The 14,039-nt window shown below is 41.8% G+C and overlaps 1 protein-coding gene across 3 annotated transcripts in view; it reads left to right on the top strand.

Moving 5' to 3' along the window:
* LOC100648355 (zinc finger protein 395) overlaps positions 1-14,039 on the top strand; it is a 90,621-nt gene that overhangs the window by 60,863 nt on the left and 15,719 nt on the right. For 2 of the 3 annotated variants that reach the window (XM_003394680.4, XM_048414748.1), the window contains exon 5: positions 1,472-1,543. The exons of the other annotated variant lie outside the window; for it this stretch is intronic. In XM_003394680.4, the coding sequence (XP_003394728.1) occupies positions 1,472-1,543 (72 nt within the window). The remainder of the gene's footprint in view (positions 1-1,471; positions 1,544-14,039) is intronic. 3 annotated transcript variants of the gene reach the window in all.

The following is a 14,039-nucleotide window of genomic DNA, read 5'->3' as shown; positions in this document are numbered from 1 at the left end:
GATCCGGAATCTTCCTGATAACTGATATCATCATATCGAATGATACGCAGTAAAAATTTGAAAGACGTGCGGGGAATTGTACAAAACGAGGAATCTGGTTAATTGAGTTTCGATAAACAGATTGCAGGACCCTTTTACATTTTAACAAGTACCAGCCATTTTGACTAGTGTTGGTATAAGTAGCCTTGATACAAGATTATTTTCAATTTGAATACATAAAAACAAAATAAAATTCATTACATTATTCTTTTAGTTATCGTTGCGAAAGTCATCATTGTAAAAAAAAAAATATATATATAACATGAAGTAGGAATTTTAATATAAGGTTGTAAAACCGAGCAATTTGACTGGTGTGATAGTTCTAGTGTCAATACCCCGCGGTTAGAACCTGAAACACAACCAGCAAAATATTTAGCTAATTATCTATACAAATAATGGCATAAATATCGTATTGAATGGCTATAAAATTAATAACTGAAGAACGTAAATATTTGTATTATATATATATACAACATATAACATAGATTCAATGAAAGAACATACAGGATTACCGATTGGATGGGAATAAATTAAATCGCGATTAACATTTTTGATAAAAGATACCTGATATTAAAATTCAAGATTTTTCCATTAACGAGTGTAGATTGTAGAGGCGCGCAGAACCGGGGGAAGTATGTGTCGGAATGCCGAGTGAACGGAATAGAGTGGATTAAATCCTGATCGTGATTCCGAGCGACGATATTTGATGAGGAAATTCGAATTCTCCGATTATTAAGAACGGGCACCATGTACACGGAATGCTAACAAGGTTGAACAAAGAGAATGAAAAGAAGTAAAAGTAGAGAACTGTTTGATGTAACACGATATGTAGGTAGTAACAAGACTAGGATTGAATATAGAATACCGATAGGCCAAACCTGTTTTCTTCGCACGTCGTTAAAAAATCTTTACTTCCCTAACTCTTATCTGCAGCAGAGGTTGCATCATAATCGTGAAAAATGAACTTTTCGAAAATTTCCTATATCGCTGTCTATTATTATCGATTCGATGGTAATTTCTACTCGAAACATCTTTTTGCCGTTTAAAGAATTGCAACGAACGTTGTATCGAACATCCTTCATAGGTGCGTTTATATATATAGTTGTATAGTAACTAACGGTTGGCGAAAGAAACAGATGCATCGGCTCGTACGACTCAGTCCTTTGCCAAGTCCACGTCGATGACATAATCCTCGACCAAGAGCCAAGGATGTAAACACGCGCGGCGATTTTCGATAATTTCGTAAGATGGCTAACAAGTTGAACCTTGAGGTATTATCGCCGTGGTCTAAACTTAGGCACGTGTCGTTACGCGGTTGCCGGCGGAAAATGGGTCCGACCGGGTCTGAAAATAACCGGGTCGAGCCTCGATTAAACGGAAAGACCTTTTGTCGCCTCTCTCGCCTTAACTCGATTCCTTCGTGGTTTTTCAGATTCGATCGAAAGTAAGCCGCGACCCGATCGAGAATGGACCAGCCAACGCCGCTACCTACGAAACCGAACAGGTGAGTCCTGTTTTCAGCTTTCGTTTCTTCCTACGCGATATCGACACTCCAAGTTTTCGTCTAATCAGCGTTCAAATTTTTCTTTCATTACATTTTGCTACTTGGAGCCTTCTCCTACTCAGTCGTCGCGCCTGTAACTTTCGCCTTGTTCGATTTAAATATCCAAAATCGTTTCTCTAGTACGCGAATCTCAGACAATTTCACACTCGAAACTTTCTCCCATTCCACATAAATATTCAAAAGTATTGCTATACCATCTCAATATCCAAATCATCCCCTTACCTGCTTCTCTGTCTACTCACCTAACCTTACCTAAACCTAGCACCTAAACCTTCATCCGTCTCAATATTAATACTCGAAGGTTCTTCCCACGCAATCTAAACACTCGGGACTCCCCTTACTTTCAACGAACGCTCACCGTCCACATCGCTCACATACCCTGACTGCCAAGCTGTTCAGCTTTCGATCACGTCCCGTCCTTTTACGAGGCCGTCTCGGCAAATGCCAAGAGGCCGATATATCTCTGCAATCACGGAGAGCGTTCGTAACCCAGTTAGCCGAAGGTTCCTGCTACTTTCACCGACCGCAAAGTCGACTTCTGTCCATTCAACTGGCCTCGGAGTAGGAGGAGGAACCGTCGACTTGGCCCAAGTACCGTTCGAGTTCGTTCGCGTGGCAGATCCGCGATCGAGCGCATAATTTTCGACTACTTTCACTGGCTACCACCTGTGGTGTGTAGAAGTGTGCTTCTCCGGACCGCGCACCTGACCCAGTTGACCGACTCGAGAACAGAGATATCCGCGTAGTCGACGATCAAGGTCGTCGGGCTAGGCTTCTCCCTTCTCTACGACTAAGCTAGACTCGCGTTCGTTGCGACCATGTACCGTTCCCATATTGGCGTCCATGAGCAGGAAAGCTCTCGATGGAAGAGGGATAGGGGCAAGGGACGGCCAGGAAGTGCCGGTTGCAGTCGATCCGTGCAACTATTGCGACCGTGTCACGATGTTCCTCCTCGTGCTCCCCTCGACCTCTCGACTTGTCGACAAACGTCGACAACTATAGTTACTACAAGTCGATGTTTCGAGTATGAAACTGTTTCAGGTTTTGTTAGGTTGAATTTGTTTTCGGCATTGGATTTAGGATTCAGGTTTGATATCGAGGTTTCGTTAGGGCTTTAGGTAGGATAGTGTGACGAGTACGAAAATGGAATTCGCGAGAGTCGTTGATAAATGACAGGGTTTGACGAATCGTCTGTCGTGCGTTTCACGACTGACAATTCTTTTAGTTGTACGATCCTTTTCGAAATCGAAAGTTTGCGAATTGTGTCGCCCAGATTATAAGGCAAGGCCAATGGCCATGTGTAACTGAACATCGAAAATAGATTTTCCAAATTCACGTGCTAGTTCCAGTTCGTCCAGATTAAATCTCCTCGACTGCATATTTCCAATAATAATAATAATAATAATATACATATATATTAATTTGATATATTATATATATCATGCAATTCACGGAAATATTTAAACATTTATAAAACCTTTTTCTGGTATTCTCTGTGGCATATTCTGTGCGGTATAGAGCTACTTCTAATTTATTCAAACGTTGCATTGTGTGTGGAAAGGATATCACCGGGGACACTGTGTATCTGTTTGCCAGGAAATCATTCGCTCTAATCACGTTCGCCGTGATGGCGCTAATGTCTTGACAGATAACGATTGCATGACATTGACGTTATCACGGAGCATCGGACCATAATCTTGCACATTTCGTGGGCATTTATTCGCAGAACGAGCCACCGGAAACAGAAATAGAAGAGACGCAAGATCCGCTGCTCGTTAGGACGACATAGATAACCGTGCATCCTGATAATATAGAAATACGACGTTGATTAACGATTCGATGAAGATATAAAAATGCGAAAAATAAACTGCGCAGGAGTACTCCTACCACCAACAATTCCATCTTCCTCGACTATCTTTAAAAGAGACCGAAATAATCTCTGCAATCGCATCATTCTCTATCTAACCCAAACACGCTTCATTCACACCATCCAACGTGCCCCGACTCAGCATCCCTCGTCAAACTCTTCCAAGAACGTCTCTATCCCATCATATCTCGCAATTCCATGTCCTGCTCTGCAATTCCTACGCCGAAGGTCTAGAAGCTATTCCAGTCACCATGCTCCACGAATAACTTTCATTCACCTTAGCACACTCACTCGTTCATCGATCGTTCTCTCTGGCTCTTTTCTCCATCCGCGGATACTTATTGCAAAAACTTTCGTGATTTCCATTTCACCGGATCAATTTCAATCCCGTGATAATACCTTCCCCCACCCCCATTCTCTGTATCGAAAAGGGTGCGTCTGCGCGGACCAACATCGCCAACGCGACGCACGCCTCCGCATGGACCTAGATCTCGGCGAAGCAGCGAGGACCGGCGCCGGCATTGCACCGCGTTGCAGTGCACACCGCGTGACGTCACTGACGGCACGTGCCTCTCCTCCCGCCGCTCCCCTCCTCACCACCACCCGCTGCCAACGGCGTCGCAGCGGCGTGGGACGCGCGGAGGAGCGGGATCAGGCGGGCGAAGGTGGGGGAAGGTAGTTAAGGTCACCGTGGCCCTGACTGCACGCGCGCGAAACAATATCCGTGTGCAGGCCGAATGCAACTGTGTGCGCGCTCCTGCTCTCGCGGTCACGTGAGCAAGAGCGCGCGCGCACACGAACGCATAGAGCGCACCGGTGGAAGATTTATTTCTAGTTGCGCGCTGCGGTTCCCTGTTCTTTCGCTACACGCTCTTCTTCTCCGATCGGACCACGACCACGACCACGACCACGATGACTTAGAAAGAGGGAGGTCGCCATTACACGTATTCCAAATGAATTCGTAGCGTGCGATGGTCAAGGCCCGCGAGTCCCGACGGCCAACCTTCCTTCCTTTCCGCCCACTCGCCGGCCACCCTTTGGTTCCTAGGCCGGCAGAGGTGGAGGGCCATGAAATGACCTAGAACCTAGAACGTTGCGCGTGGGCATCGCTAGAGCCGCGCGTGCCACACCGCTGCAACGTTTTTGGACGTTGAACGTTTCGACGTCCGAGACGGTGCGCGCCGATCCATGAATGATAGCGGATGCGCGAGAATCGTTTAACGGGCTATTGGACGATCAAAATGGACGTGCGTATATAGACGATGATTGGTTTCTTGTGCTGATTTTTTATGCCAGTTTATGCTGCGGCTCGAATGTGACACGGGACAGTGTACCGGGTGTAGCAGGATTTAACTCTGTTTCTCTACTCGGGTTTGTACGACGCCAAATGGGTGTTATATTTTAAAACAGCGACCACGAGGTTTGGCTACTAAAGCTTGATACCTGTTCAATGCTTCTGTGTATCGTTGCAATTAAAATGAAACCGTGGGACAGCGTTAACGTTACGCCAAAATGAAAGCGTAGGATAAATGTTCCACTCGATTCAATTCGTTTTAAAGAGCAAAAGACCGGAGTAAATTTATGTACGCGTACAACGGTATTCTGTTCACTTTTCATTGGAATTAAACGATCGTGCGCGTGATTCCACGCACGTAAACGCCTCTATCCCTTTACAAAATGCGCGGTGTGAACCCAGGAAGTTTCTATTTAACCATGGATTACCCTGGCGGATTACTGCGTTTCCCACCCATTTCTGTTTCAGTTATTTCCAAGCTTTCTGATATTCACGAATAAATATTAGTAGTACAATTTTGAAATTTATATAAGTTACGAGTTCCTAGTATAATAGTAATGGCAATAATTTCCCTTTGATGGTATAGTATAGTATAGTATAGCAAAATACATATAGTAGCGTAATAAATTCTCATAAAGGCTTAAATAACATAATTCTCGTAATAACAAAGGGTTACAAAGATCATATGACATATAGACGTGGTATTTCAGAATTAACCTCTTCAAGTTTTCGCGATGTATGAGAATAGCAATTCACGGAGGATAGAGGAAATTTCAGTTGACGAGAATCGCAGACAGCTTGACGCAAAAATAGCAGCATATGCGACGTATCGTGGCGGTCGCGAATGACGTTAATTTCAGAGCCAAGCTGTTCGGCGAACGTGTCGTACGAGCAAGTATCCCCCCATAAATTCGACGCGTAGTTAGATTCGATAAGTCAGTGCTGTGGCTGATTCAAGGTCAACTGCATCTTTCCCGGTGAATCCAAAAATATATCTAACGCGACGAAATTACGTCGTTGCGCTAAGCTCGATTCTCGCCTCGCAACATTTGCCTGTAAAATCTCTGTAGAAAGCCCAACTCGCCTGCCACTCAATTACGTCATTCCACCTGTCGTTTGCATAACTCGAGCAAAAGAAAAATTACGCGAATTCGCCTTTTGTATCGCGTTTCGCAACCAATGTTCCGGCGGAATGGTGTTGTTGCGAATATCGACGGTCAAAGGCGATTCTGAACACTTCCGCCTCATGCGAACCCGTTTCAATCCTTCGGTCAAGCGATTAGCAGACCAGAGAATTTATATTTGCCGAAAAATAACAGAAATTAACGAACCTTCGATCGAACGAAGCGAATCGTAAATAAAAGTATATACCACCCTATTTGCGATGTTGCTATTTGTATTTGAATCGATTTGCCGGAAACTTGGTAAAAATTTGATAAACGTACCCCAACGAACACGGATGTGGATGGCCCGATTCATTGCCAACGGCGTACATAGGTATGCGTACATACGGCTGAAGCTCTGGGACGTCGGGTCGTATTGTGACACGTCCATCCGTCTTACGTAATAACATTGCGTAAACTTGACGTTCACCGTAATGTCTGTCGTACATATTTCCGCGCGCCCAGCAACAGCGATGAGCCGATTAGAATCGCGCCCGACGTGTAATCGTACATTCTAATTTTCTTCCTTGCTTCGTTCCTTTTTCGAACGCCACTAGTGTATCACATTATATAATAATATACGATACGACGTTGATTCCGTGATCACCTTTCTTCCAAGCTATTCTTTAATTTTACGTTTTTGTTCGTAGCAAGGTACCTAACCAGGACAGGAAGTAGACGATATATTCTTCGTTTACGGGGAGAATGGAAGGAATTCGAATCTTCTTTGTATCGCTTGATACATCGATTGTATCGAGATATTTTGCGGTCGTGTTAAATAGAGTCGTCGTAAATGTTTCATCGGAAGAATCGAAATTGCTTCGTTGCCGATGAAACGATTGCCTCGAAGCGGATAAAAACGTAGTTATTCTTCCGCAGCGAATTTAGACGCGGAACTGTGTAGAACGTTCTTGATTTTACAATAACAGTGGTGTTTGTAAACGTATGGGTAAATCGATTCACCGAATGATTTTCTTCTTCTTAACGAATTACGCAATAGTTACGCTCGTCCAAACGCTTGTTACTTATTATTTGTTTTCAGCGAATGCAGGTATGAGGAAAGTCACAGTTTCGTGGTAAAGCGTTATCTAAGAACCAGAATCGAAGCTATTTAATTAATTTATTTTTCTTTTCAATTCCTTTGTTTTTGTTTCCTTTGAATCTCGGTGTACACATCCGATTATTTCGCCAGACTCTGTATCTTTCGCTTTAATTTCTCGTGGCCAACTTTCATCGAGTTTGCAAGAATGTTCTATCGCCCCTGTATCGAATTCAAGTCGGAAGCTTGTCAAAGTGTAACAGGTAACGATTTAAAAAGGATCTTCCCTAATGTAAGATTACGATATAATCTTTTGAAGTGATTCTAAATTTCCGTATTACGAGTAATTATTTAAAATCTGATATGACTGTATTGCTAATATACACAAGGTGCTGACGTCGCGTGACATAAGTGTCGGCGACCATGACACCGACATTAGAAGCGACTAGGAAACACGCTCGATTCTCTTTTGTTTCAATGCTTTCGAGCTTCGACCAACCATACGATTCCTTCTATTGCATATTCTATCAGCTGCTTGAAAATACAACCACGTAAAACGAGTTCTGTATTGCATGATCGAAACGCTTGGACGACTTTTGCCTGTGCTACATATCCTCCGATATATCGTTTGCGATCGTCAAACGACTCACGGAGCCACGCGTTCAACGTTCTTAATGTCAACGTGTATTTAAAGCGATGCTAATGAATGATCAATTCTAAAATTAGCACGTTCAAAATTAGACGACGCGATTTGATTGTCGATCAGATTCCGTGTGTTAGATTGTTTCTATGTTTGGCACTTTACTCAGTTATATCACGTGGATAGTACTGTTAGACGCTGTATATGTTTGTGTTTATAATGTTTCCTTTTAGATCCGATTAAAGATAATATATTCTTGACTCGTGCACGAGGACAGATAGCATTGATTCGTCGAAAGATCTTTGTCTTTTTCGAAATAGCGTTTGGACATAGATTCTGAATTATATCACTGCATATGCGTTCATTTCGTGCGAGAATGTCGTTTCGACGTCCTTAAATTTACGTCGAATCGATCGTCTTTTTTTGTTTTCGTAAAATTTGAATCATTTTGCGTGTAAAGCCATAGGTTGGATAAAGATGGGATGAAAATAGGGGGGAAAGGATGTTTTAGAATTTATGAAATCTGGGGGGCAGATCGTTGTAGAATTAGCTTAGATTTGTAGCATTCCAGGTAAAATATTTTAATTTAATTCTTCCGATAGATCAATAACGAAAATAATAATGTCGGTTTTTAATAAAATCAACAATGACAGTCTATCAATCTAGATATGTTAATTCACGTGTGATATTTATCTTTTTAATTGAATGTTTTGTCTGAGATAAAGTTAGTGCAATTAATGTCGTGATTTTTACTTGAATTAAAAAACTTATAAGCTTACGTATGATCGTCCATCATCGATCAAAACAAGAGCGAATTTAAAAAAAAAAAAAAACACGTTTTCCCTATATAACAATTATTTATGCGAGCAATTTAAATGTTTAATGATCTTCCGCTATATTTGTGTTAATTTATACCATTTAACTTCGCAGACTAATAGAGTATCCTAATCTTATAAATCACAAAGTCAAAGGCAAATTTTCTCATCCACCTTGATATAATGAATGTGATACGATATGGAATATAACACGATAGGAAAAAAGCATAGCTTTTATATCGTAGAAATCGATAATTTTATTTTTGTAGAATAAAAAATAGTCGTGGCAATTTTGTCCCTAGAATAGATATCAAATATTTCTCATCTACCTTAATCGAAACTTATTATATATTTCTGTTCCATTAAAATGGATAATTTTATTCTAAAATATTACGATAAAAATGCACTGGCTGATGATCACCGCGATGTATCGTCGATACACGACATAATCACTGAACACTTCAACTTCCATTTCCATGTTCTAGTATTTACCGGTCTATTCGTTTTACCACTGAGACAAACACGAATATTCCTGTAAGCCGAGAAAGATCGGAACTCCCTTTCCAAGAAACAAACGCTCGTTTATAACGTAACAAGTACGTCACCGAATCGGATCTAACAGAGTACAATAGAAAATCCATAGATCGCTGATTTATCTTCTGACAGCGCATGCCATGCCAATTGGCTTCTCGATCGTCTCGATCCTAACGTCAGCGTTAGTTGCAAAGGAAGGAGGAATGCGAACGGCGAAGACACAATGCGTGCAAGTTTCTGGGAAGGCCGTGCGATGCCTATGTATATGTATATACAGTAGATCATCTCCTTGGAAACTATAGCTTGGTCGGCCTTGCGAGGTTTGACGTAGCGAGTTAATGAGCAAAAGAAGAAGTAGGGAGTGCCGCGTGCACGTGGTATATGTACCAAAGCATTAGAAAACTGGTAGCCGGCCGGGCCGGAAGGAACAAGAACGTCGCAACGTGACGTTATTTTCCATCGTGGAATTCATTTTAATCTCGCGTTGGCGCGTGAAACTCGGCGACTCGCTTCTTTCCGTACGCCAACCGTCTTTTCTTGCGTCGTCGCGTCTGTCTGACCAAGCGCCGACTTATACTACTCGAACTCGTTTCGCTTACCGTTAAGAACAACCCGACCCAATTATTTACTTATACGCAAAGAAAGACAACGCTTAAACGTCTAATAACCAATCTGTGACAAATTGACATAGTTTTGCGGCATTGCGCTTCTCATTGCGCTTTGTACGCGGGCAATAGATATATTATTTGCTTTTCTTTTTACCACAGTGATATATGTATTTATCATATGAATTGCCAGCTGTATGTAGTGAGACATCTAATCGGTACGATTTACGTTTATCGAGAAACTCTATCAATTATATCGTAAATATCGTTGATCGATACGTATGTCTTTGCGTAAGTGTTTCTTTCGTCGTTGAAGAAATGTTCGTATGTAGACGAAATCGAATCGATATGTTTAATAAGAGAGTTTGGAGTCGCTGGCATTCGTTTATTCCTTGTGAACTTGTCGAATGGTGAAAGATCAACATCACGAACACACACGATTAAATTGGCAGATTCTCTCGTTGAAGAGCAGTAAGATGAAGTCATAAGTTTTTTAGTACTGCTAATACACCTAATAATTCTTATCAATATATTCAGTCAGACGTATCTGGTTTTATGGTTTGTAATCTTTTATCAACATCAAAACTGCACGTTACATAATTGATTGTGTAAGAGTTACGATCTGCGATGAATCTTCTTACTAGTTTAGATAACTGGTATTTCATAACAGATACTTAGATGTAAAGGTTCGTCGGGATTTTTAAGAAATTTATACACATTTTACAAGACATTCATACGCATATATCCTTCGTAATCATCGATATCATCGTATTTACTAATTATATATTACAAGTGTGAAATTTGTGCGGTTCTACATAACGTTATGATACACCTGTGACTTAGGTCTTATCTTATTTCCTTATCACTCTACTATCGCTTTCTATTATTGTACTGTTTTCTTTTCATTCAGCTGCCTATTTATAGTAATTCTTTTCACAGATTTTATTTCCATAGTACAATCCAAAAATTGCCATAGTTTATCATAATCTTACAAATACTTCGATCTCCTTGAATTTGATCGAATTGTAGAATCTGGGCGAGAAAGTATTTTCTCAAGTACTTTCAAGTGTCCTTCTACATTCATAATAAATCTATCGCAAAAATTGCAAAAAGATGCGTTAACGCAACGTTGGCCTCTAGAACCAGCAAATCTATCTCTCGCCCTATCAGCAAGTACTTATTACCATATTACTGAAAGGTTAATAGAACACCCTGTATAAACGAAAACATAAAGAACGCAAGTCCAGGCATGAGATTAACATTCGGACCGCGAACGCGTCTAACCGGTCCGCTTCTTGACAGGTACGACTTTTACGCGTATGACAAACGATGTCACGTGTATGCAGGTGCGTACGTAGTTGGACTGGCAAGTCGATCGACTAACCAAAGAGGACTCGGAATGACTCTCCTCTCTCTCTCTTTTCTTCTACTTCGTGTCTCATTTCGCAGGAGGACCTCGTTAGACATTTTCTGTCGAGGCAGCGAGAGGCAGAAACAAGTCAAGGCCGAAGCGCCGCACCATCGCGAATTTCAGCTGGTTACCGAACAGCTGGTCTCCTGGTGGGGATGAGATACGGTTCCGTCGAGTTGTCCTAGGTCCTGGCCTGGTGTTTTTTTACGCGCGCGCCGAACGTACGTGTCGGTCCGGCCCCGGGCTTCCTTAACGAGCGATCACAATGCCCGACACCGATACGCCATCCCATTTGCCTCAACGACTCTTTCTCTTTGCCTTTGACTTCTGTCTATTTCCATAACTCTTTGACTGCCACGCCGAAATCACACGTTTCGCTGAGGACGCCACGGGAGTATTTTTATTATTCAAAGCATATAATGGCAAAATAATAATAAATTGACGATGTAGGACAACGTTCTTCCCCAATGGACCGTTTATCTTATTGGTGGTCACGGGTGACCATCGTGGCGCCTTGCTAACAGTCGATAGCGACATATAATAACAAGGCTTCGTTTATTTCAACAAACCATTCGCATTCGTTGTTTCGTCGCAAGCAAAACGTCCAGAATATATCGTTGAAACGTGTAGAAGATATTAGTAAACAGTATTTGCTCATTCTATATATAATAGTAAGGTATGTTCACATTTCTAACTTCGATTATATGATTATAAAGCATCATTTACGATTATTTTCTAAGCTGTGTTTATAGTAATATTCGTAGATTACTCCTCAAAGATATGGATGCAAACACGGTGCACCGTTAGATGCAAGATTTGTTCTCATTTTTTTTATTGATGTTCTAATAAAAATGTTTAATTACTTAATGAGGCACCTTTTATTTCAAAGTATCTTCTATTTATCGGTTATATGCAAAATGTCCTAATTGTCAATTTTCATTCAATTTTCACAATCGTAAGAAGTTGAAGCGCTCAGGTCATCAGTGACCACCATGGCGTCACAGGAGAAACCATGGCCGGTCGCAACGTGGCAGTCAAAGTGTTAAGCGAACGAAACGACGAGTTTGCGGATATTGGTATCGATACGTTTCGAAAAAATGTCGCGTTATTTACTTCAACGTAGAGATACTTTTACTCTATCGAACTACACTCGTTGGAAGATAGTTTCCCTTCGCGATCGTGTTGTAAACCTTGCCCAAGGAAAATATCACGTGTTCTTCTGTACGATCCGCGTCGGGACAGCTTCTTATCTTGTGCGACGCGCGCGAAACGCGGCATGATCGCGCGCAGGCGTGCTATCGATCGTCCCCGTGGACTCTACCTTGACCTCGAACGACGAAGGCGAGCAATTAAAGCTCTTAAGAGCCTTGGCTGGACGAATCGATCCGCCTGATTAACGCCACAACGATCGATCCGAGGGGACGGTGGTTCATCGCGCTCCGAATTCGAACGGTTCGGCTCTTGCATTCTCATTGACAGATAATCGAAAGAGCGGGCGACTGTGTTTTATGAAAAAAGTGCGGGCGCTGGAAATACGTTCGAAGGTCGTGCTTTTGAATGGTCGAAATTTTCCATTTGAATGGAGGAGGAGATTTTTGAGAAAATGAATGAAACCATGCAAGTGTATGTTCCTGATCAGTGGTGATGCGTTAAGAAGCTTTGGTATGCGTGGTGGGGCGTTTCTGTGAGTACGCTACCACGTGTATAATGCGTGATAACGTTCGATAGATACATGTGACGTTGTATTACGCGTTATTAACGTACATTCGAAATATTCTGCTAAACGACACATCTATGATAAAAAATCGCCTAGTGAATTTGAAATTTCAAGTTTCACATTTTCAATTCGAATGTTCCAACTTGGAACGATTTGTTTAAAATATCGTTTCGAATTTAAGATTACTTTAACACTCTCATTTAAGAATTCGAATTTCAAATCGCTTTCTGAATCTCGAATTTCAGATCTCAAGTATGTATCGTGAATATCGAGCTTTCAAAGTCAATATCAAGCCCAATTTCGCTCTTTAGGGGGAAAATTAAAAACCACGTCAAATTTCATAAAACTCTTGAAAGTTTCCCCTCGCGATATGCGCGAGCCGTGAACGAGCTTCGTCGAAGAGAACCAAGTACGGCAGGTTAACGATCCAATAAATACTTCCTTGACAAAAAGTCTGCGCGAAATGCGTGACGCGCGGACGCAGAAAATCGCGCGCGATTCCCAATCGTCAACGCGTTTTACGTAAGCGTACTTTCGACATCGATCGAATCGCAATCGGCCAACTTTCTCTCGTATCGATCTCGGGTCGGAAAGTCACATATCCAGCGAGGACTTGTTCGTCCGTGAAACGAACTTATGAAAGAGGAATGCTCGCGCGAAAGGGGAAAGTACGACAACGACGATCGTTCGTGGCACGGGCAGAAATGCGTTTTCCCTTTTACTCGACGCCGCCGTCGTAGTCGGTTAACCTGCGTAAAATTTATCCACTAGCATTCGGTCGTTTTGCATTTCCTACTTGGCACACGTGTTAAAACGCTGCGCGTAATCCATTAATGCCATTGGCTTAAGATTTCTTGTTAGCTTCTTTCCCATTTATATAATCGAATTCGACCTTTCGACATCGTGATTATGAAGATCGAGATGCACGAGTCCGCTTCGTACTTCAACATGCGCTAAACAACTAAATTATGTATCCTCGCGTCGACAAAAACGATTTCAAACAGAGCAGAAGCAATCAGTGGATCAGTTATTTATGGAAAATACAATGGCTGAATAGAGCGGCTATCCCTGCGCTACTAAAAGGCATAGTTCCATATAGAAACACTTTCACGATCTTGAAATCAAGGAAATTCCACACGAAGGTTGCATATAAATCAACTGTGTGCAAATTAGACCGATGGAAAAATACGAATTCACGAGCTTCAGATATATAAAATTCCAAAGAACTATAAGGCCTCGTTTTTTCTAGGATCTATGAATTTTTTAGGCGTTACGTACGTTCTTGTGTGTCTTTAGCTACTTTAAAACGTAAAATATATAGGAAACATAGAGGAAATCACTCATCTAAGGT

This window comes from Bombus terrestris, chromosome 3 (genome assembly GCF_910591885.1).
Source record: "Bombus terrestris chromosome 3, iyBomTerr1.2, whole genome shotgun sequence".
Classification (NCBI taxonomy): domain Eukaryota; kingdom Metazoa; phylum Arthropoda; class Insecta; order Hymenoptera; family Apidae; genus Bombus; species Bombus terrestris.
This window is presented reverse-complemented; position numbering and strand designations above follow the sequence as displayed.